The sequence below is a fragment of the Haliotis rufescens genome, unplaced genomic scaffold (assembly GCF_023055435.1).
Source record: "Haliotis rufescens isolate VD_foot unplaced genomic scaffold, xgHalRufe1.0.p SCAF_16, whole genome shotgun sequence".
In the NCBI taxonomy this organism is placed as follows: Eukaryota; Metazoa; Mollusca; class Gastropoda; order Lepetellida; family Haliotidae; genus Haliotis; species Haliotis rufescens.
In genome coordinates, this window is record NW_025963846.1 from 27062408 (window position 1) to 27077534 (window position 15127).

General features: G+C 43.3%; 1 protein-coding gene across 1 annotated transcript; it reads right to left on the reverse strand.

Moving 5' to 3' along the window:
- Positions 1 to 8662: 8662 nt before the first annotated feature.
- On the reverse strand, positions 8663 to 14914 carry LOC124127277 (protein rolling stone-like). Its single transcript, XM_046490709.2, has 4 exons — positions 14384 to 14914; positions 11808 to 12039; positions 10062 to 10172; positions 8663 to 9293 (listed from the first exon to the last, which is right to left on the reverse strand). Exons 1-4 carry the CDS (start codon positions 14468 to 14470, stop codon positions 8887 to 8889), a joined length of 837 nt encoding a protein of 278 aa, XP_046346665.2. The 5' UTR covers positions 14471 to 14914; the 3' UTR covers positions 8663 to 8886.
- Positions 14915 to 15127: the final 213 nt, after the last annotated feature.

Genomic DNA, 15127 nt, shown 5'->3' on the forward strand with positions numbered 1-15127 from the left:
GATGCAGGTTTGAATGCATCACTACTCAGCAACATCTTCTGAGCTTACAGCCTTTATAGTAATGTTATGATTTGGATGCTCAAACAGAATCGGTATACATATACAAGATAATCAAGTTAAAGGGTTGGCATATTTGTGGATGATGATGCCGAACAGAAATCAACATTTATTAACTGCAAGTTATGAAGAACTTTCCCCATTGTTGGGATGATCCTTTGGGATTGTATTGAGATTTCTATTTTGCATGGTATTATGTGTCATAACATCAACAGATGCTCACCAGTAAATTTTAAATTTTAATAATGTGCATGGCGTTCTAATTTCACAATGCAAAAATAGTTATGCATTAATGATGCTACTTGAATAACTGACGGACTTAATTTGCGCACACCAGTACGTCATTTCATATGTTTTTACAGCACTTCGACCGTGAAAACCTGCTTCGGTTATACAATGTTATGGCGTTGGTGTAGCCTAGTGTTCGCTCGTCACGACGAAGTCCCTGGATCGCTTCCCGACATGGGTCATGTGTGAAGCCCATTTCCGTGTCCCCCGCGGTGATATTGCTGGAACATTGATAAAAGCAGCAAAAAACAATACCCACTCACTCACTATAAAATTTTACAGTAACAAGATATACATGTACATATATATAAAAGAGTAGAAATCTTGGAACTGATACACAAAAAAGTGAACCCTATTTCCCCCGGACGGTTTCAATGACATCGACCGGATGATCAAATTCCTGGATAAACGAGTCACGAGCGATGTCCGTGTATAATGTGGACGTCGCTCACGTAGCCAGGACTTCCTGAGGGATTGTGTTGAATGTATTTAGAAAAAAAACATAGCAGCATGAGGACACAAAAACATATGCCCCTTTTGTTTGCTGCACAGCAAAATAATGGGACAAGGGCTATGGATGGCTGATGACTCGATGCTCACTAAACATTCTGCCAGCTGCCAATGTATGGAATCTATAATATAATACATGTGATGGAGGTGTAGGGATACGTAAAGGAACCACGTTCACTATATAAACCCTTATGTTAGCTGTTAATGATGTCCGTGTGTGACATATTTATGTTACAGCCAGTGAGGGAATACTTCGCGCCGTGTCAACATTGTTTGAATCAATAGCGGCAAGAAACCTGTTACAAGTTAGAAGAGGTTGACATTACACGTTTTAAATCACGAGGCCGGCTAGTATGTAAGTAGATTATGTCCCTTGACACCGACGGCCTCGTTGGTTTGTTGTTTAACGCCGCAATATTCCAGTTTTGTGACGGCGGTCTGTATAAATAATCGAGTCTGGACCAGACAATCCGGAGCTTGACATTATGAGCATCGATCTACGCAAATGGGACATGACATGCATCAACCAAGTCAGCGAGCCTGACCACCCGATCCCGCTAGACGCCTCTTACGACAAGCATGGTCGCCTTTTAAAGCAAGCATGGGTTGCTGAAGACCTATTCTACCCTGGATCTTCACGGGTCCCGATGGCCTCGATCGTTGCTCATGGCATGTATCAGTGGCTTGGCTGGTCCAGAGCCGATTAACTGGAGTTAACTTTAATCAAACTGTGCCAAACACGACTGTGGGTTCAAGCAATGTTCACTCATTTATCTACCGCAAACACACGTTTAAGTAATGTAATGTACTCTTGTGTGAATTTAAATGTTTAGCCACCGCTTCATGAGCACTAGAGCTGTCCTGGCGAGTTGGTGATGCTGTAAATGTTGTGTGATGGACGTGTGACTTCTCCAGAATACCTGAAACCTGTAACACCTGTCACATCCCCACTGAACAGACTGGCAGACAGTCGTGTGCTGGACGTGTAACACTCCTCCAAAACGCGTGTCACACCCGCAGCATTCCGATGGAACATGCTCACAGACATATATTATGTGTGAAGTCAGGTATCCAGTTTGATATGCTGAGGCAGGAAACCACACTGTTGCCAGTGCAAGGCATTGCTGAGGTTTAATTTAAGCTTTCGCAGAACACACAAGCTGCAGGGCTTCGTTTGTGTTTGTAACATTTGTTGGGGACATAGCATCAACACGATCTGTGAAGTCGGAGAATGTTCTCTGTCATGTAACAGGTGGATAGGATAAGTGATGGTTTTTTTGTCTTCATCTTGCCCGACATTTCTGGTACAGTTCACGTTGCATAATCTGCAACGTTAAATAATGCTACTCGACTATCTATGGTCTATAGTATCGTATACAATGATTTTCGTAGCAATTAAACCATTCCATTCTATATTGCAGCTGTGAACAATTGCTTCCTAGCTAGGTACATCAGCGATTGTCATAATGAGCACCGACCCAGGACGTCAAGACGCCACATTTTGAACACCAAAGCCATCAAGACGCCACAATCCTAACACCCAGGCCGTCAAGATGCCATATTATGAACACCCAGACCGTCAAGACGCCACATCCTAAATACCCAAGCTGTCAAGACGCCACATTCCAAACACCCAGACCGTAAAGCCGCCACATTCTGAACACCCACACCGTCAAGACGCCACATTCCGAACACCAAGGCCATCAAGACGCCACATTCCGAACACCAAGGCCATCAAGACGCCACATTCCGAACACCAAAGCCATCAAGACGCCACATTCCGAACACCAAGGCCATCAAGACGCCACATTCTGAACACCCACACCGACAAGACGCCACATTCCGAACACCAAGGCCATCAAGACGCCACATTCTGAACACCCATCATCATTGTTATGTGGAACTTCACAAACAAGTCTATGACAGGGGTGCACGACAATATCTTACAGTTATCAAACAACCACAACTGGTAAACTGAACACCCAGGCCGCAAAGACGCCATATTCTGAACAACCAGACCGTCAAGACGCCACATCCTAAATACCCAGGGTGTCAAGATGCCACATTTCAAACACCCAGACCGTAAAGCCGCCAGATTCTGAACACCCACACCGTCAAGACGCCACATTCTGAACGCCCACACCGTCAAGACGCCACATTCCGAACACGAAGGTCATCAAGACGCCACATTCCGAACACCAAAGCCATCAAGACGCCACATTCCGAACACCAAGGCCATCAAGACGCCACATTCCGAACACCAAGGCCATCAAGACGCCACATTCCGAACACGAAGGTCATCAAGACGCCACATTCTGAACTCCAAAGCCATCAAGACGCCACATTCTGAACACCAAAGCCATCAAGACGCCACATTCTGAACACCAAGGCCATCAAGACGCCACATTCCGAACACCAAGGCCATCAAGACGCCACATTCCGAACACCAAAGCCATCAAGACGCCACATTCCGAAAACCAAGGTCATCAAGACGCCCCATTCCGAACACCCAGACCGTAAAGCCGCCACATTCTGAACACCCACACCGTCCAGACGCCACATTCTGAACACTAAGGCCACCAAGACGCCACATTCTGAACACCCGGGACGTCCAGACGCCACATTCTGAACACTAAGGCCACCAAGACGCCACATTCTGAACACCCAGGACGTCCAGACGCCCCATTCTGAACACTAAGGCCACCAAGACGCCACATTCTGAACACCCGGGACGTCCAGACGCCACATTCTGAACACTAAGGCCACCAAGACGCCACATTCTGAACACCCAGGACGTCCAGACGCCCCATTCTGAACACTAAGGCCACCAAGACGCCACATTCTGAACACCCATCAAGCCGGTCATTGTTATGTGGAGCTACACAAACAAATTTATGACAGAGGTGTACGACAATATCTTACAGATCTCAAACAACCACAACTGGTAAACATTTGTGTGAGGTGTGTATACTTGGTTTGCCCTTTCATTAATCCTTGTACATGCATGTGTCGGGTGTGTATGAGTGATTGTACGCTAGAAGTAGGTGTCCCCATGGGCACTAACTGTGTTCCCTCCTTGCTGATCTGTTTCGTTATGCATGTGAATCGGAAGTACTGCTCGGATTGGCAAAAGCAAAACTAAACTCAAGCTTCAGGTACATCGACGATCTGATACCGATCAGTAATGATCAAATACCACAATACTTTTCACTAATTTACCCACCTGAACCAGAAATAATAGAGAACATGAGACCGCCTCGTCTGTTTCATATTTAGATCTATGTGTAAGTGACAATACAGTATCCACATGATTGTATGACATTAGGATTTCAACTTTCCAATAGGCAACTTTCCCTTATGTATCGAGCACTATTCCAGCTGAAGTCTTTGATAGGCATTTAGAAGTTAGAGGAACATGAATACATGGCACTGTTTATGGACAGCAACTTCTGTTATTCTTTGTGACGACCTTTCAGAGCTACTTGCTCCTCCATCACCTGATGAAGAATCAAAGAATAACAGAAGTTACTGTCCATAAAAGCGTCAAATATTCCAGCTGCAGCTCTTACCTTGGGTGTCTATTTTGCACAAACTATGAGATACAATCGAGCATGTCCTTTCTACGAACATTGTAAAGAGCGCCATACGATACTTCCCTGGTTTTGATTTTGCTGGAAGAAAATAGTGTTGAGGATTATGGTTAGTCTTTGAGACAGGGATTTGGTGGAACATTTGCTGGACACAGCTACATTTTTGTTTTTGTACGGAATTATATTTTGGAGCTTTGGAATCCAGTCTGCCTCTTTTATGAATGTTTATGACACAGATAGGAGCAGGCGAAGACGCGAATTGCCAGCAACCTGTAAAGCATATGTAAGATCATTGTATTCCAATTGCGTGGATCGATGCTCATGGTGTCAATCACTGGATTGTCTGGTCCAGACTCGATTATTTACAGACCGTCGTCACATTGCTGGAATATTGCTGAGTACGACGTCAAACAACAAACAAACTAATGTACATGTACTATTTATATGATTTAGATTCCGTTCTCAGTAAACATACTGGCCTTGGCATTATTTGACATGTCGTTTAATTTACACCATGTTCTGTTTTCCAATTATGTTGCGGGGACAATATGTGGTCGATCACCAGCTAATCTGGTCGTGAGCCGGTTCATCAATATTGGGGTGGGGTGGATGTACCTTCAATTTAATGCTATCGCTCGTCACGCCGAAGGTCCGGGTTAGCTTCTCCACAAGGCTACACTATGTGAAGCCTGTTTCTGGTTTCCCCCATTGTGATATTGCTGGAATATTGTCAAAAGCGGCGTAAAATCAGACCAGCCACACACTGACTCACCAATATGATGGTCACGAATAGCCCAGTCGCCGCAATGCGTTGTGCAACGTTGCTTCCTTTGGGCGTGCCAAAAGATTTAACCTCGGCCTGCTTATATTTCTATAGGGTGTCAGCACCATACCCATGATTGTGGATTTCCCCGAAACTTTCCGGGTTCCACCTCCCTGTAAGCGGACACATTTTGATATAACAAAACTAATTTTCAAAGCAGCGTTGAACCAAATCATTCAATTACTCGACACCAATATGATTGGATAGCTAACTTACAAAGGTAAACATGTTTTATTCACTTAAATCGCAATCTAAATTACTTTTGATTAAAATATGAGTCGATGGAGCGCGCACATTGCGCTCACAATACTGAGGTTTATATGTGATAAGTTTTTCAATCTAGATCCAAAAGTTCGGAAAACTTGGTTCCTTTGGTAGATAATCTAAAAGCGATGACAATATTCCTGAGAGACTTATGTTTTTGATCTTGAAATATCTACAAAACAAGCATGAATGTAATTAATCTTCGTTATTGTAGAGTTATCTTTGATCTGGTCATGTAACAGAGGTGCATACTTCATATCGTGTTCCCAGGTGATGTATATGATTGAGTGAGTGAGTTGAATTTAACGCCACTTTTAACTTTATTTCAGTTATATCGCGGCGTGTCAGCTTAATGTGGGAGGAAAGCCCGAAATGATGTAGGTCTCAGACGTTTACCACTTTGGTGAAACCCACGAGCACGGGTATGGTGCTGACTAACCTAGAAACATCATAGGTTTCTGGCGTGCCCAAGGGACGCAACTCTGCACAGCGAATCGCGGCGCCTTAGACTACTGGCCGCCCGTGCCCCCAGGTGATGTATGTGATAAGCATGATGCATATACTCATCACATCAAATTGTAAATGGATATATATCTGCAACGTTTCTTCAGGATACGTTTTGCAGTTTCACAAGGTTCCAATTACCGTTGTATCGAGGTCTCCTGGGCCCAATGTAAAGTTATATTGTTCACATAGTCACGCCGAGTGTCACTTTTTTATAGGTCTCTTGTGGCTTGTATTTCCCAGGTCACAAAGATGGCTATGGTTAACCATGTTGTTAAACCGTAAGGCAGTGGGGTTTTGCAGTCATGGCGATGGCTTTTACTATTTCGTCACATTGATGTTTGTTATATTGACGATTAAGGACAAGTAGACGGTAACCGTTGCTGATAATCTGGACGTTGCTTAGAAAACAGGTATTTGTGGTGATTCACTTACTGGTTGGTTTGTTTGTTGTTTGACGCCGCACTCAGCAATATTCCAGCTATATGACGGCGGTCTGTAAATAGTCGAGTCTGGACCAGACAATCCAGTGATTAATATCATGAGCATCGATCCATCATGGGGATGTAATTGGTATCGATGACATGCATAAACCAAGTCAGCGAGACTGACCACCCGATCCCGTTAGTCGCCTCTTACGACAAGCATAGTTGCTGAAAACCTATTCTACCCCGGATCCTCACGGGGGACAAGCGTGGGTTGCTGAAGACCTAATCTACCCCGGATCTTCACGGGTCGATTCACTTACTCCCATACCCGAGTACCCATACCCTGATACCCTGCTGTGTGTGTGTGTGTGTGTGTGCGTGTGCGTGTGCGTGTGCGTGTGTGTGTGTGTGTGTGTGTGTGTGTGTGTGTGTGTGTGTGTGTGTGTGGACATAATTCAATATTCACAATTTGATATACTAACCTCCTATAGGTTACAACCGCCCGGGGCTGGTGTAAATTAGATACATCACTGAGGGCCGACTTGAAAGATTTCCTCATGTTGGATTAACATTCGTCTTTCTGATCTCTTTGTTTCTATTGGATGTTTCACTCACATATCAGCAGTACCCCATCTATAACACTGTGGTCAGCAATTAGGTTCCTATTCTGACGTCCTTTTAAAAACGAATGAAACGTCTCGACGAACACGTCGTATACCTACCGCTAACAACCCCATACAATCACCCGACAACCATACAGCCTGTTAATATTTCATCTAGTTTACATCTCTTTGAGAATGTACCCAATCTTCTAACTGACGTATGTTTGATTCTGTTTTATCAAAATAGCATTAAAACCAGGTATCTGAGCTAAAACACTATGTTCCAAATTAAAATAAGAGGTATCATATCTGCAGTTTCACTACCTCAAATTTCAAAACACAGAATGTTTATCTCCCAGTTTCCGTCAATCACATATCTGTGGAAGGCTACTGGAGTCATCTAAATCATCAAACTAATTCCTTGCCAGTATTTACGCACGTTCCATACATAGGTCCAATGGTACTGAATACTCTTTTGTTAAAGAAAGGAACTTAGGCTCATTCTTCAATGTAGTTGTGCTGATTGCCCAGCACATGTCGGAGTATCGTGTTACGTTAGACTACTATTATAAAGATTGAGTGTTTCTTTACGCGTTGAAACACTGGCACAATGGCAATCTTGTACATCACTCAATATGTCATTGTAACAGAACGAATGGCAATAATGGAACTGTGAGTGATTAGTCTCTTTAAAGACTACCGCAGCATTCTCATTGCGGTTGGCACTTACTGTTGCCTTAAAAACTAAAACAAATGTAGGGATTCGAACCTGCGTCGAGACACGCGAGTGCGTTAGCTACCTGCTTGAGCATATACTCTGCATAATATCCCCCAGTCTATTTCTTCATGGTAAATATCATACAGCATATATATGTAGATAGCGTGCTTCTCCCACACTAAATGACGGTGGGGTAGCTCCGTTGATGAAGCGATCGATCTTCATGCTAAAGGTCTGGGTTCTATTCCGCATTTGGGTACAGCGAGGAATGTTCCTGCTGCCCCCCGACGTGATATTGCTGAACTGTTTCTAAAATCAAACACTCTCAATCTATCCCAGTCCCGCTTTAAACGCAAAATATATATACTGCAGTTTTTGTTTAATGTTAACACGTAATTCAGAGCCATTTCTGACCTTGGCGGACCCTGCAACAAAATATTGCAGTGCCACTTCATGTAACAGAAAAAAGAAAGAAAGAGTGAGGTGAGGTGAAATTGGGGTTAACGTCGCGTCCAAGATTATTGCACTTATATAGCGACGTGCATGCACTTGTATGTGTATATGTGTGTGGCTGCTTGTACTAGTCCGGTCCGGACTGATACCGATTTATAGTGCTAGCACAATGAGATACCATGCCGCAGTTTAACATGAATACCCCACTCAGACACAGTATACTGACTCCAAGCCGACCAGTCCTTGTTTTAGCCCCTTAATGCCGTGCGCCAGACAGGGTAACAACAAGTACCATCTTTTAACGTCTTTTGGTTTGACGCGGCTGGGGATCGAACCCCGGACCTTCCGGTCTCCGGGCGGACGCTCTACCATTAGACCACGGAGGCGCTCGATTTGCAGAGGAAAATCAGTGTATGTACCATTAAGAATGCGTGTATGTACCACAGTATTACAAATGACAATGAATGAATGAATGATCTAAACATATCTGTGTGGATTAATATCACTGATGCATGGCAATGCCAATGCCAACACAAATGCATAATTATTAGTCTGTTATTTTTTAATGGTGACCTTTATATATCATCACAAATTCAAAACGACGAATTAATATATCCCTCCTGAGTGTTTTCGTCTGTGAAATACTTGTTCAAACACGTGCACTTTCACTGTCACTTCTTTCTGTCGATGAATCAAGAATTCTGGTATCCTCGTTATTTTTCAGACATTTTGAACGTACGTATATTCTCAGTATGTGGGTAAAATAAACGACCAAATACAAACACGGTAGAGCCACGAAGGTACTCAGAAACACAAGAGGTAGAGTCCGCTTCAATTTGGACCAATCAAGAGTCTTGTAGATATACGGTTCTCCCTTTTCATTGGTCCCATCAAATATGTGATAAACGACACTGAAAACTGTGTAGATGACGCCATAGATAATTGGGTAGATCACGTGATACACACGAACCGGCATGGCGGTGATGAGGAGGTTGGACAAGACGTAGATGGAGTTCATACCGTGGAGGATGAATCGCAGTAGCGTCAGACGTTGATCTGAAAGGCGTTCGGAATAAATATTACAAATATGCCAAGTAAAATACATGGTTTGCTGTTTTACGCCGCACTCAGCAATATAAACACCAAGTAGAAACATTGGCTTTGGAATTTGATCAATCAAGTGCATTAAATATAAATTGTTAATGCGAGAGACCAACCAGTCCAGATAAAATCAATCCTAACTGGTTGTACACGGATACAACATTATCATCTTCTCGAGGCAAGGGAGTTAAGTGACTGTAAAAGTCCAGTTTCCAGCCTTGCCGAACTAGGCTGGAATTCCGGAGTTACATCTTGGCTGGACTAAACGTCCGGTTTGTGAACAACATGAAATTCAACGTGCAGATTTCCATCGACCGCATTATTTGTAATTAAAAGCATTTGTACCGTCAACCGGGCGTCGACAAATATTTTCCAAATATTTTCATGTTTTTATCTAGGTGGGCGTCGACAAATATTTTCCAAATATTTTCATGTTTTATTCTAGGTGCTCAAATGATTTCATTGCATTTTAATACAATATATATAGATCTTGATTATTGATCAGATCGTGTTCACTTGGTGCCGCCATCTTGTTTGAAGCATATGCAATTGATATAAAAGATGGGATCTGTTTGGTCAATAGGAGGGACATGGAAGGGACATGGCGCTGCGATCGGACCCAGAAATTCCAGCTCAGCACGGCAAGGGTGGAAACTGTAAATGACAACATAAGTGATTCCCGAGCATGGAAAAAAATTATAACAAAAACAGGAACGTACATACCCTTGAAAATGAAGATCCAGTAGAGGGCGCTGATGTGTAAACTCCCTTCAGTGACTACACTGTTGAGGAGCCAGGATAGCTTCAGGTACCAAGGTAGATGTGACGTGAAACCTGAAGATGGAAATGTGTCAGTCTTATTATATTTCAATTTATCAATATGTTAATCTAACATGGACATGACGAAACACTATAAGCCCCCTCCTGTCACCTTTGAAACAGATCACATGCGTTAATACATGCAATTTGCTTTCTATTAAAATTACACGAATAATAATATTAACCTGTTGACTTGTTCTATTGCGAAAGTGGGCACGGGTAGCCATGAGATTCTTAGGCGTTGCAATAACCTATGCACCTGTGCGTTCCTTAATCGTGCTGATCGTGGGTTTTAATCCCTTATTCGACTAGATTATGATCACGTATTAGTCAGGGGCAAGGGTGGCCCAGTCGTCTAAGTCGCCGCAATTCGCTGTGTACAGTTGCGTCCCTTGGACAAGCAAGAACCCTAACAGGAGGATAATGGGTTCGAATCAAAGTTCGACCGGATTATGCTTCCAGAGTTATCAGCATTATGCCCGTGCTCATGGGTTTCACCAGAGTGGTAAACGTTTCAATTTGAGACCCGCATCACTTCTGACTTTCCTCCAACAAGTAAACAGGCAGGCGGCGTTAAACCTCACTCTTATCATCTTCCCGAGCCCATGGAGTTAACTGACTACAAAAGTCCAGTTTCCACCCTTGCCGAGCTACGCTGGAATTTCGTGGCTCGGTCGTAGCGCCACCAGTGGATGTTCCGAGTTATGTTCCTTATATCTCCCTTCTATTGACCAATCAGGTTGCGCCTCTCACATCACTTGCATTTGCATCAAACAAAATGGCGACACCCAGTCAAGACAATCTGATAGCTAATCAGGATCTTTATTGTAATAAAACGGGCCTTACCTCGGAAAGTGCATAAACTTATTTGAGCGCCTTGATTAAAAACATGAAAAGATTTGAAAAATATCTGTCGACGCCCATTTGACGGTACACGTGCTTTGCAAATCCTGCAGTGGATCGAAATAATGCACGTTGAAATCTATGTTGTTTACGAACTAGTTCAAGCGCGACTTTTATTGGACTATGCATAGACTCGTTACAGAATTCCAGGCTAGTTTGGCAAATGAACTTTTGCAGTCAGTTAAGGCCCTTGCCTAGGGAAGATGCACCCTCACTGGTCTCTCAGCATTCTCGTTGGTTTCATTGTTAATTGACGTAAACGACCTCTGTGTGTTCCTTAGAAACTGTTTAAAGCGGCATTAAATCAAACACTTTTCCTCACTCATTCACTCCCATTGGATGTGAAGCGCATTTCTGGTGTCCCCCGCCGTGATATTGCTGGAATATTGCTAAAAGCGGCGTAAAACCATACTCACTCACTCACTCACTCACTCCCATTGGACGCGACGTTAAACCCCATTCACCTCACCTGGCACCGAACACCTTGCAGGTCCACCCGGAATCTGTCCAGTGAGATAGGTTTTGCTAGTTGTAGTGAGTGAGTATGGTTTTACGCCGCTTTTAGCAATATTCCAGCAATATCACGGCGGGGGACACCGGAAATGGCTTCACACATTGTACCCATGTCGGGAATCGAACCCGGGTCGTCGGCGTGACGAGCGAACGCTTTAACCACTAGGCTACCCGACCTCCCCCTTTGCTAGTTGTACAGTTTCTAACTATGATTAAAACTAAGGAACCCTTTACCCTTTATAATGTCCTGTCTGTTGATCCTGACGAACACCACGATGACTGCGTCCAGGACAGCACTGGTGGTCAGCAGGAGGTAGGTCCAGTTGGTGAGGTAGATGAGCCACACAGCGCCACCTAGCGGTGATGACGTCACTTTGGTCAAATACACCATGCTACTGACCAGCCAGGAAGTATGAAACAGAGCCCAGAATATCCTCCAGGACAGGTAAAGGCGAGGATGACCCCACTGAAACAGACGGAATACAATCATATCAATCCAGAATGTGCATTGACGGTACACTATATTTTACGTCAAGGTTTGTTGCAGCAGATGGACAAACGATGACACATCTGGGGCACGGGTGGCCCAGTCGTCTAAGGCGCCGCGACTCGCTGTGCAGAGTTGCGTCCCTTGGGCACGCCCGAAACCTATGATTGTGGGTTCGAATCCCGGTTCGCCCCGATTATGTTTTTAGGTATGTCAGCACCATACCCGTGCTCGTGGGTTTCACCGAAGTGGTAAACGTCTGAGACCTGCATCACTTCGGGCTTTACTCCTACATTAAGCTGACACGCCGCGATATAACTGGAATACTGTTAAAAGTGGCGTTAAAACCAACTCACCCATTACTCACTCACTCACTCACTCACTCATAACACATTGTACAGTGTTTCGTCAGCACACGCCTTCCAATTCCCTTTTTGTTTGGATAATGTTTCAACTTGTGACAAAGACGTGAAATGTATACCAAGTACTGTACATGTTGTCATCAAATATATCCAAGCATTATAACTTCAATAAACAATTTCAACTTTGGGACAGGATAGACTCAACTGTACATCAATTCCTAATAAGGTTTACGAAAGAAATGACACCTGCCAGAAGAATTCTTTGAAGAGATGGGGGCAGTGGTTAAAGCGTTCACTCGTCACACCGAAAGCAGTGTTCGATTCCCAACATGGGTACAATGTGTGAATCCATTTATTGTGTTCCAGGCGTAATATTGCTGGAATATTGCTGAAAGCGGCGTAAAACCATGATCGTTCACTTTTAATAAATGTATGCATTTACAGACTCTAATCACATGTGGCTAGGTTTTAAGTTGCCGTGTTTGTTGCACTGATCATTACGTTGGGAGTACAGTAGGTCTACCCTCATCTATACGTGAGAGAATACATACACGAGTCATGCGCAGAGATAACACGATCTGGCATAACAAAATATACTTCCATAAATCTGACACACCGCATATCTGACGTATGCATATTACAATCAGTGGTGTCGTCATACTGTGACCGTAAGAAAACGTTAACATGGTCCCACACACTAGCTTCAAGTTACTCACTGATTATAATCATTAAATAACGGATACCAGGAGGACGGCAGTCCACCATGAACTGATGGTAAATGGGGAGTACACACAAGGGCACGAGTCGGAGAGTACATGCTGAATGTTAACACAGAGTTGTTCTATCGTACGGCAAATACAGGTGTCAGTGATAACTCTGTTTAGTGATAGCTGTTTGGTGTTCTCAAAACGTCTGCACAGTTCCAAAAACAAACAGTCAGCTAAAAGTCAAATATAGAGCCCAACAAACAAATCTAAATACCTTTTGTGGAATCTTGGAATATGAGAATCCTGGAAACATATTCAGATTGGTTTACCCTACGATTGTACTTAAAACTGACAGACATTATCATACGCTACCGTTGTACATCTATTGTATCAGCCACAATATAGAATGTAGTACTGTTACACCCAGTACATCGGGGAGATCGTAGTGTGGATATATCGAAATGGTGGTTTAGTTGAAAATTCCTTTTAGCCAACTATTGGTCATGGTCCTGTACACAAGTAGGAATAAATATATGCCAGAATTCCTACGATGATTGCGTGATTAGCCAAGTTTCCCTATGTAGTCTGTATAAAATGTGTTCGATGGCCATAGCCATTGAAACCTCGTAAATTCGAACTCCATAAAATTAAGACGATATGATAATGTAGTCCCAGCATAATCCACATCCGCCCTTTGATCAAGTATAGGAATGTCGCTGTGGTCGAACTATGGAAAACACTGCATTTGTACAATTTACACATTTCCCGTTTAATAATAATGATAATGATAATACTCATCATCATCATAAGAATAATAATAATAAAGCGACAAAACCCTTTCCGTATCCAATAGAAAAATTTGCATAAAGCAGAGTCGATTGTACGCTTCCGACTTTATCATGGGTATTTGTTTATCAAATAGCACTGGATGGTTGAGCACGGGATGGTTGAGCACTCGATGGTTGAGCAGGGGGATGGTTAGGCAAATGTATATGTATTATGAATTTTTTACGAGCGTGTTTTCTTTTAAAATAATCCCATGGGGATTCCGGGATAAAATATGTCCCCAAAAGTATGGAGAAAGCTTGTCGTGAGACCTGACTGTATTGCTCGATTATCGATCACTGGATTGTCTGGTTCGGCATCGAGTATTTACTGGACGCCCCCGTGTTGCTGGATGAAATAATGGAGTGCGGCGTTATACAACAAACAAACAAATCTGTATATACGACTCACGAATAACTGAATACGTACCTGTGATGTGACAAATCTTTGAGGTTCATTGTGGTTCAGTCCAAAGTTGCAAATACGGAATTCGCTTTTAATACCCATGATAAACATCAATGTATGTCACATTCGTTGACCATCTGAACACAGATTTTGTGAATGGCAGTGCAACAACACTTGGCCAAACTGAAAACGTCTCTCTCTCTCTCTCTCTTTTGTCAGCTGCCTGATACGAACATGGAACATTTAACCATAGAAGTTCAGCAAAGAACAAAGAAAGGTTATTGAGCAAAGTTCTCCGAGGTAATATTTCAAAACACGATAAAGAAACCCTCGACAATGTCTAACCATTAATCCGGAGTCACAGAAACACTAACACCTCCAATATCCATACACACATTTCCACTACGAGTTGTACGCCTGAGTGCGCTATTTCATTCATGAGCGGCCAGTGTCACGTATACGTGGCTTCCCACCAACTGGCGCCGGGAGATGCTGGCATCAGTTATATACTCCCAGACTCAGTACCGGAGGAGGCGCTCACAGACGCAGTTGGGCTGCTGGAGAAAACGTGGGGGAAGTTTGAGAAACAGCGAGTCGGTGCTGATGCAAGGCAGCACTTGAGTATGAGAGCGAGCGAGTAGGGGAAGCGAGACGTATGGCACGAGTGGCTTCGTTATTCGGTGTTCTGATGCATAACACATCGGGCATTTTTATTGAAGGATTAAATAGCATCTGACGGCATTTATTTCCTGTATAAAATTATTAATA

Bases quoted from the DNA above. Each gene is read 5' to 3' on its own strand.
- LOC124127277 (XM_046490709.2), bottom strand. From the start codon at position 14,470: ATGTTTATCATGGGTATTAAAAGCGAATTCCGTATTTGCAACTTTGGA. The intron at 12,040-14,383 runs GTACGTATTCAG...CGTCTGTTTCAG, and splicing joins AAAGATTTGTCACATCACAG to TGGGGTCATCCTCGCCTTTA. The intron at 10,173-11,807 runs GTAAAGGGTTCC...TTCCATCTTCAG, and splicing joins CAGACAGGACATTATAAAGG to GTTTCACGTCACATCTACCT.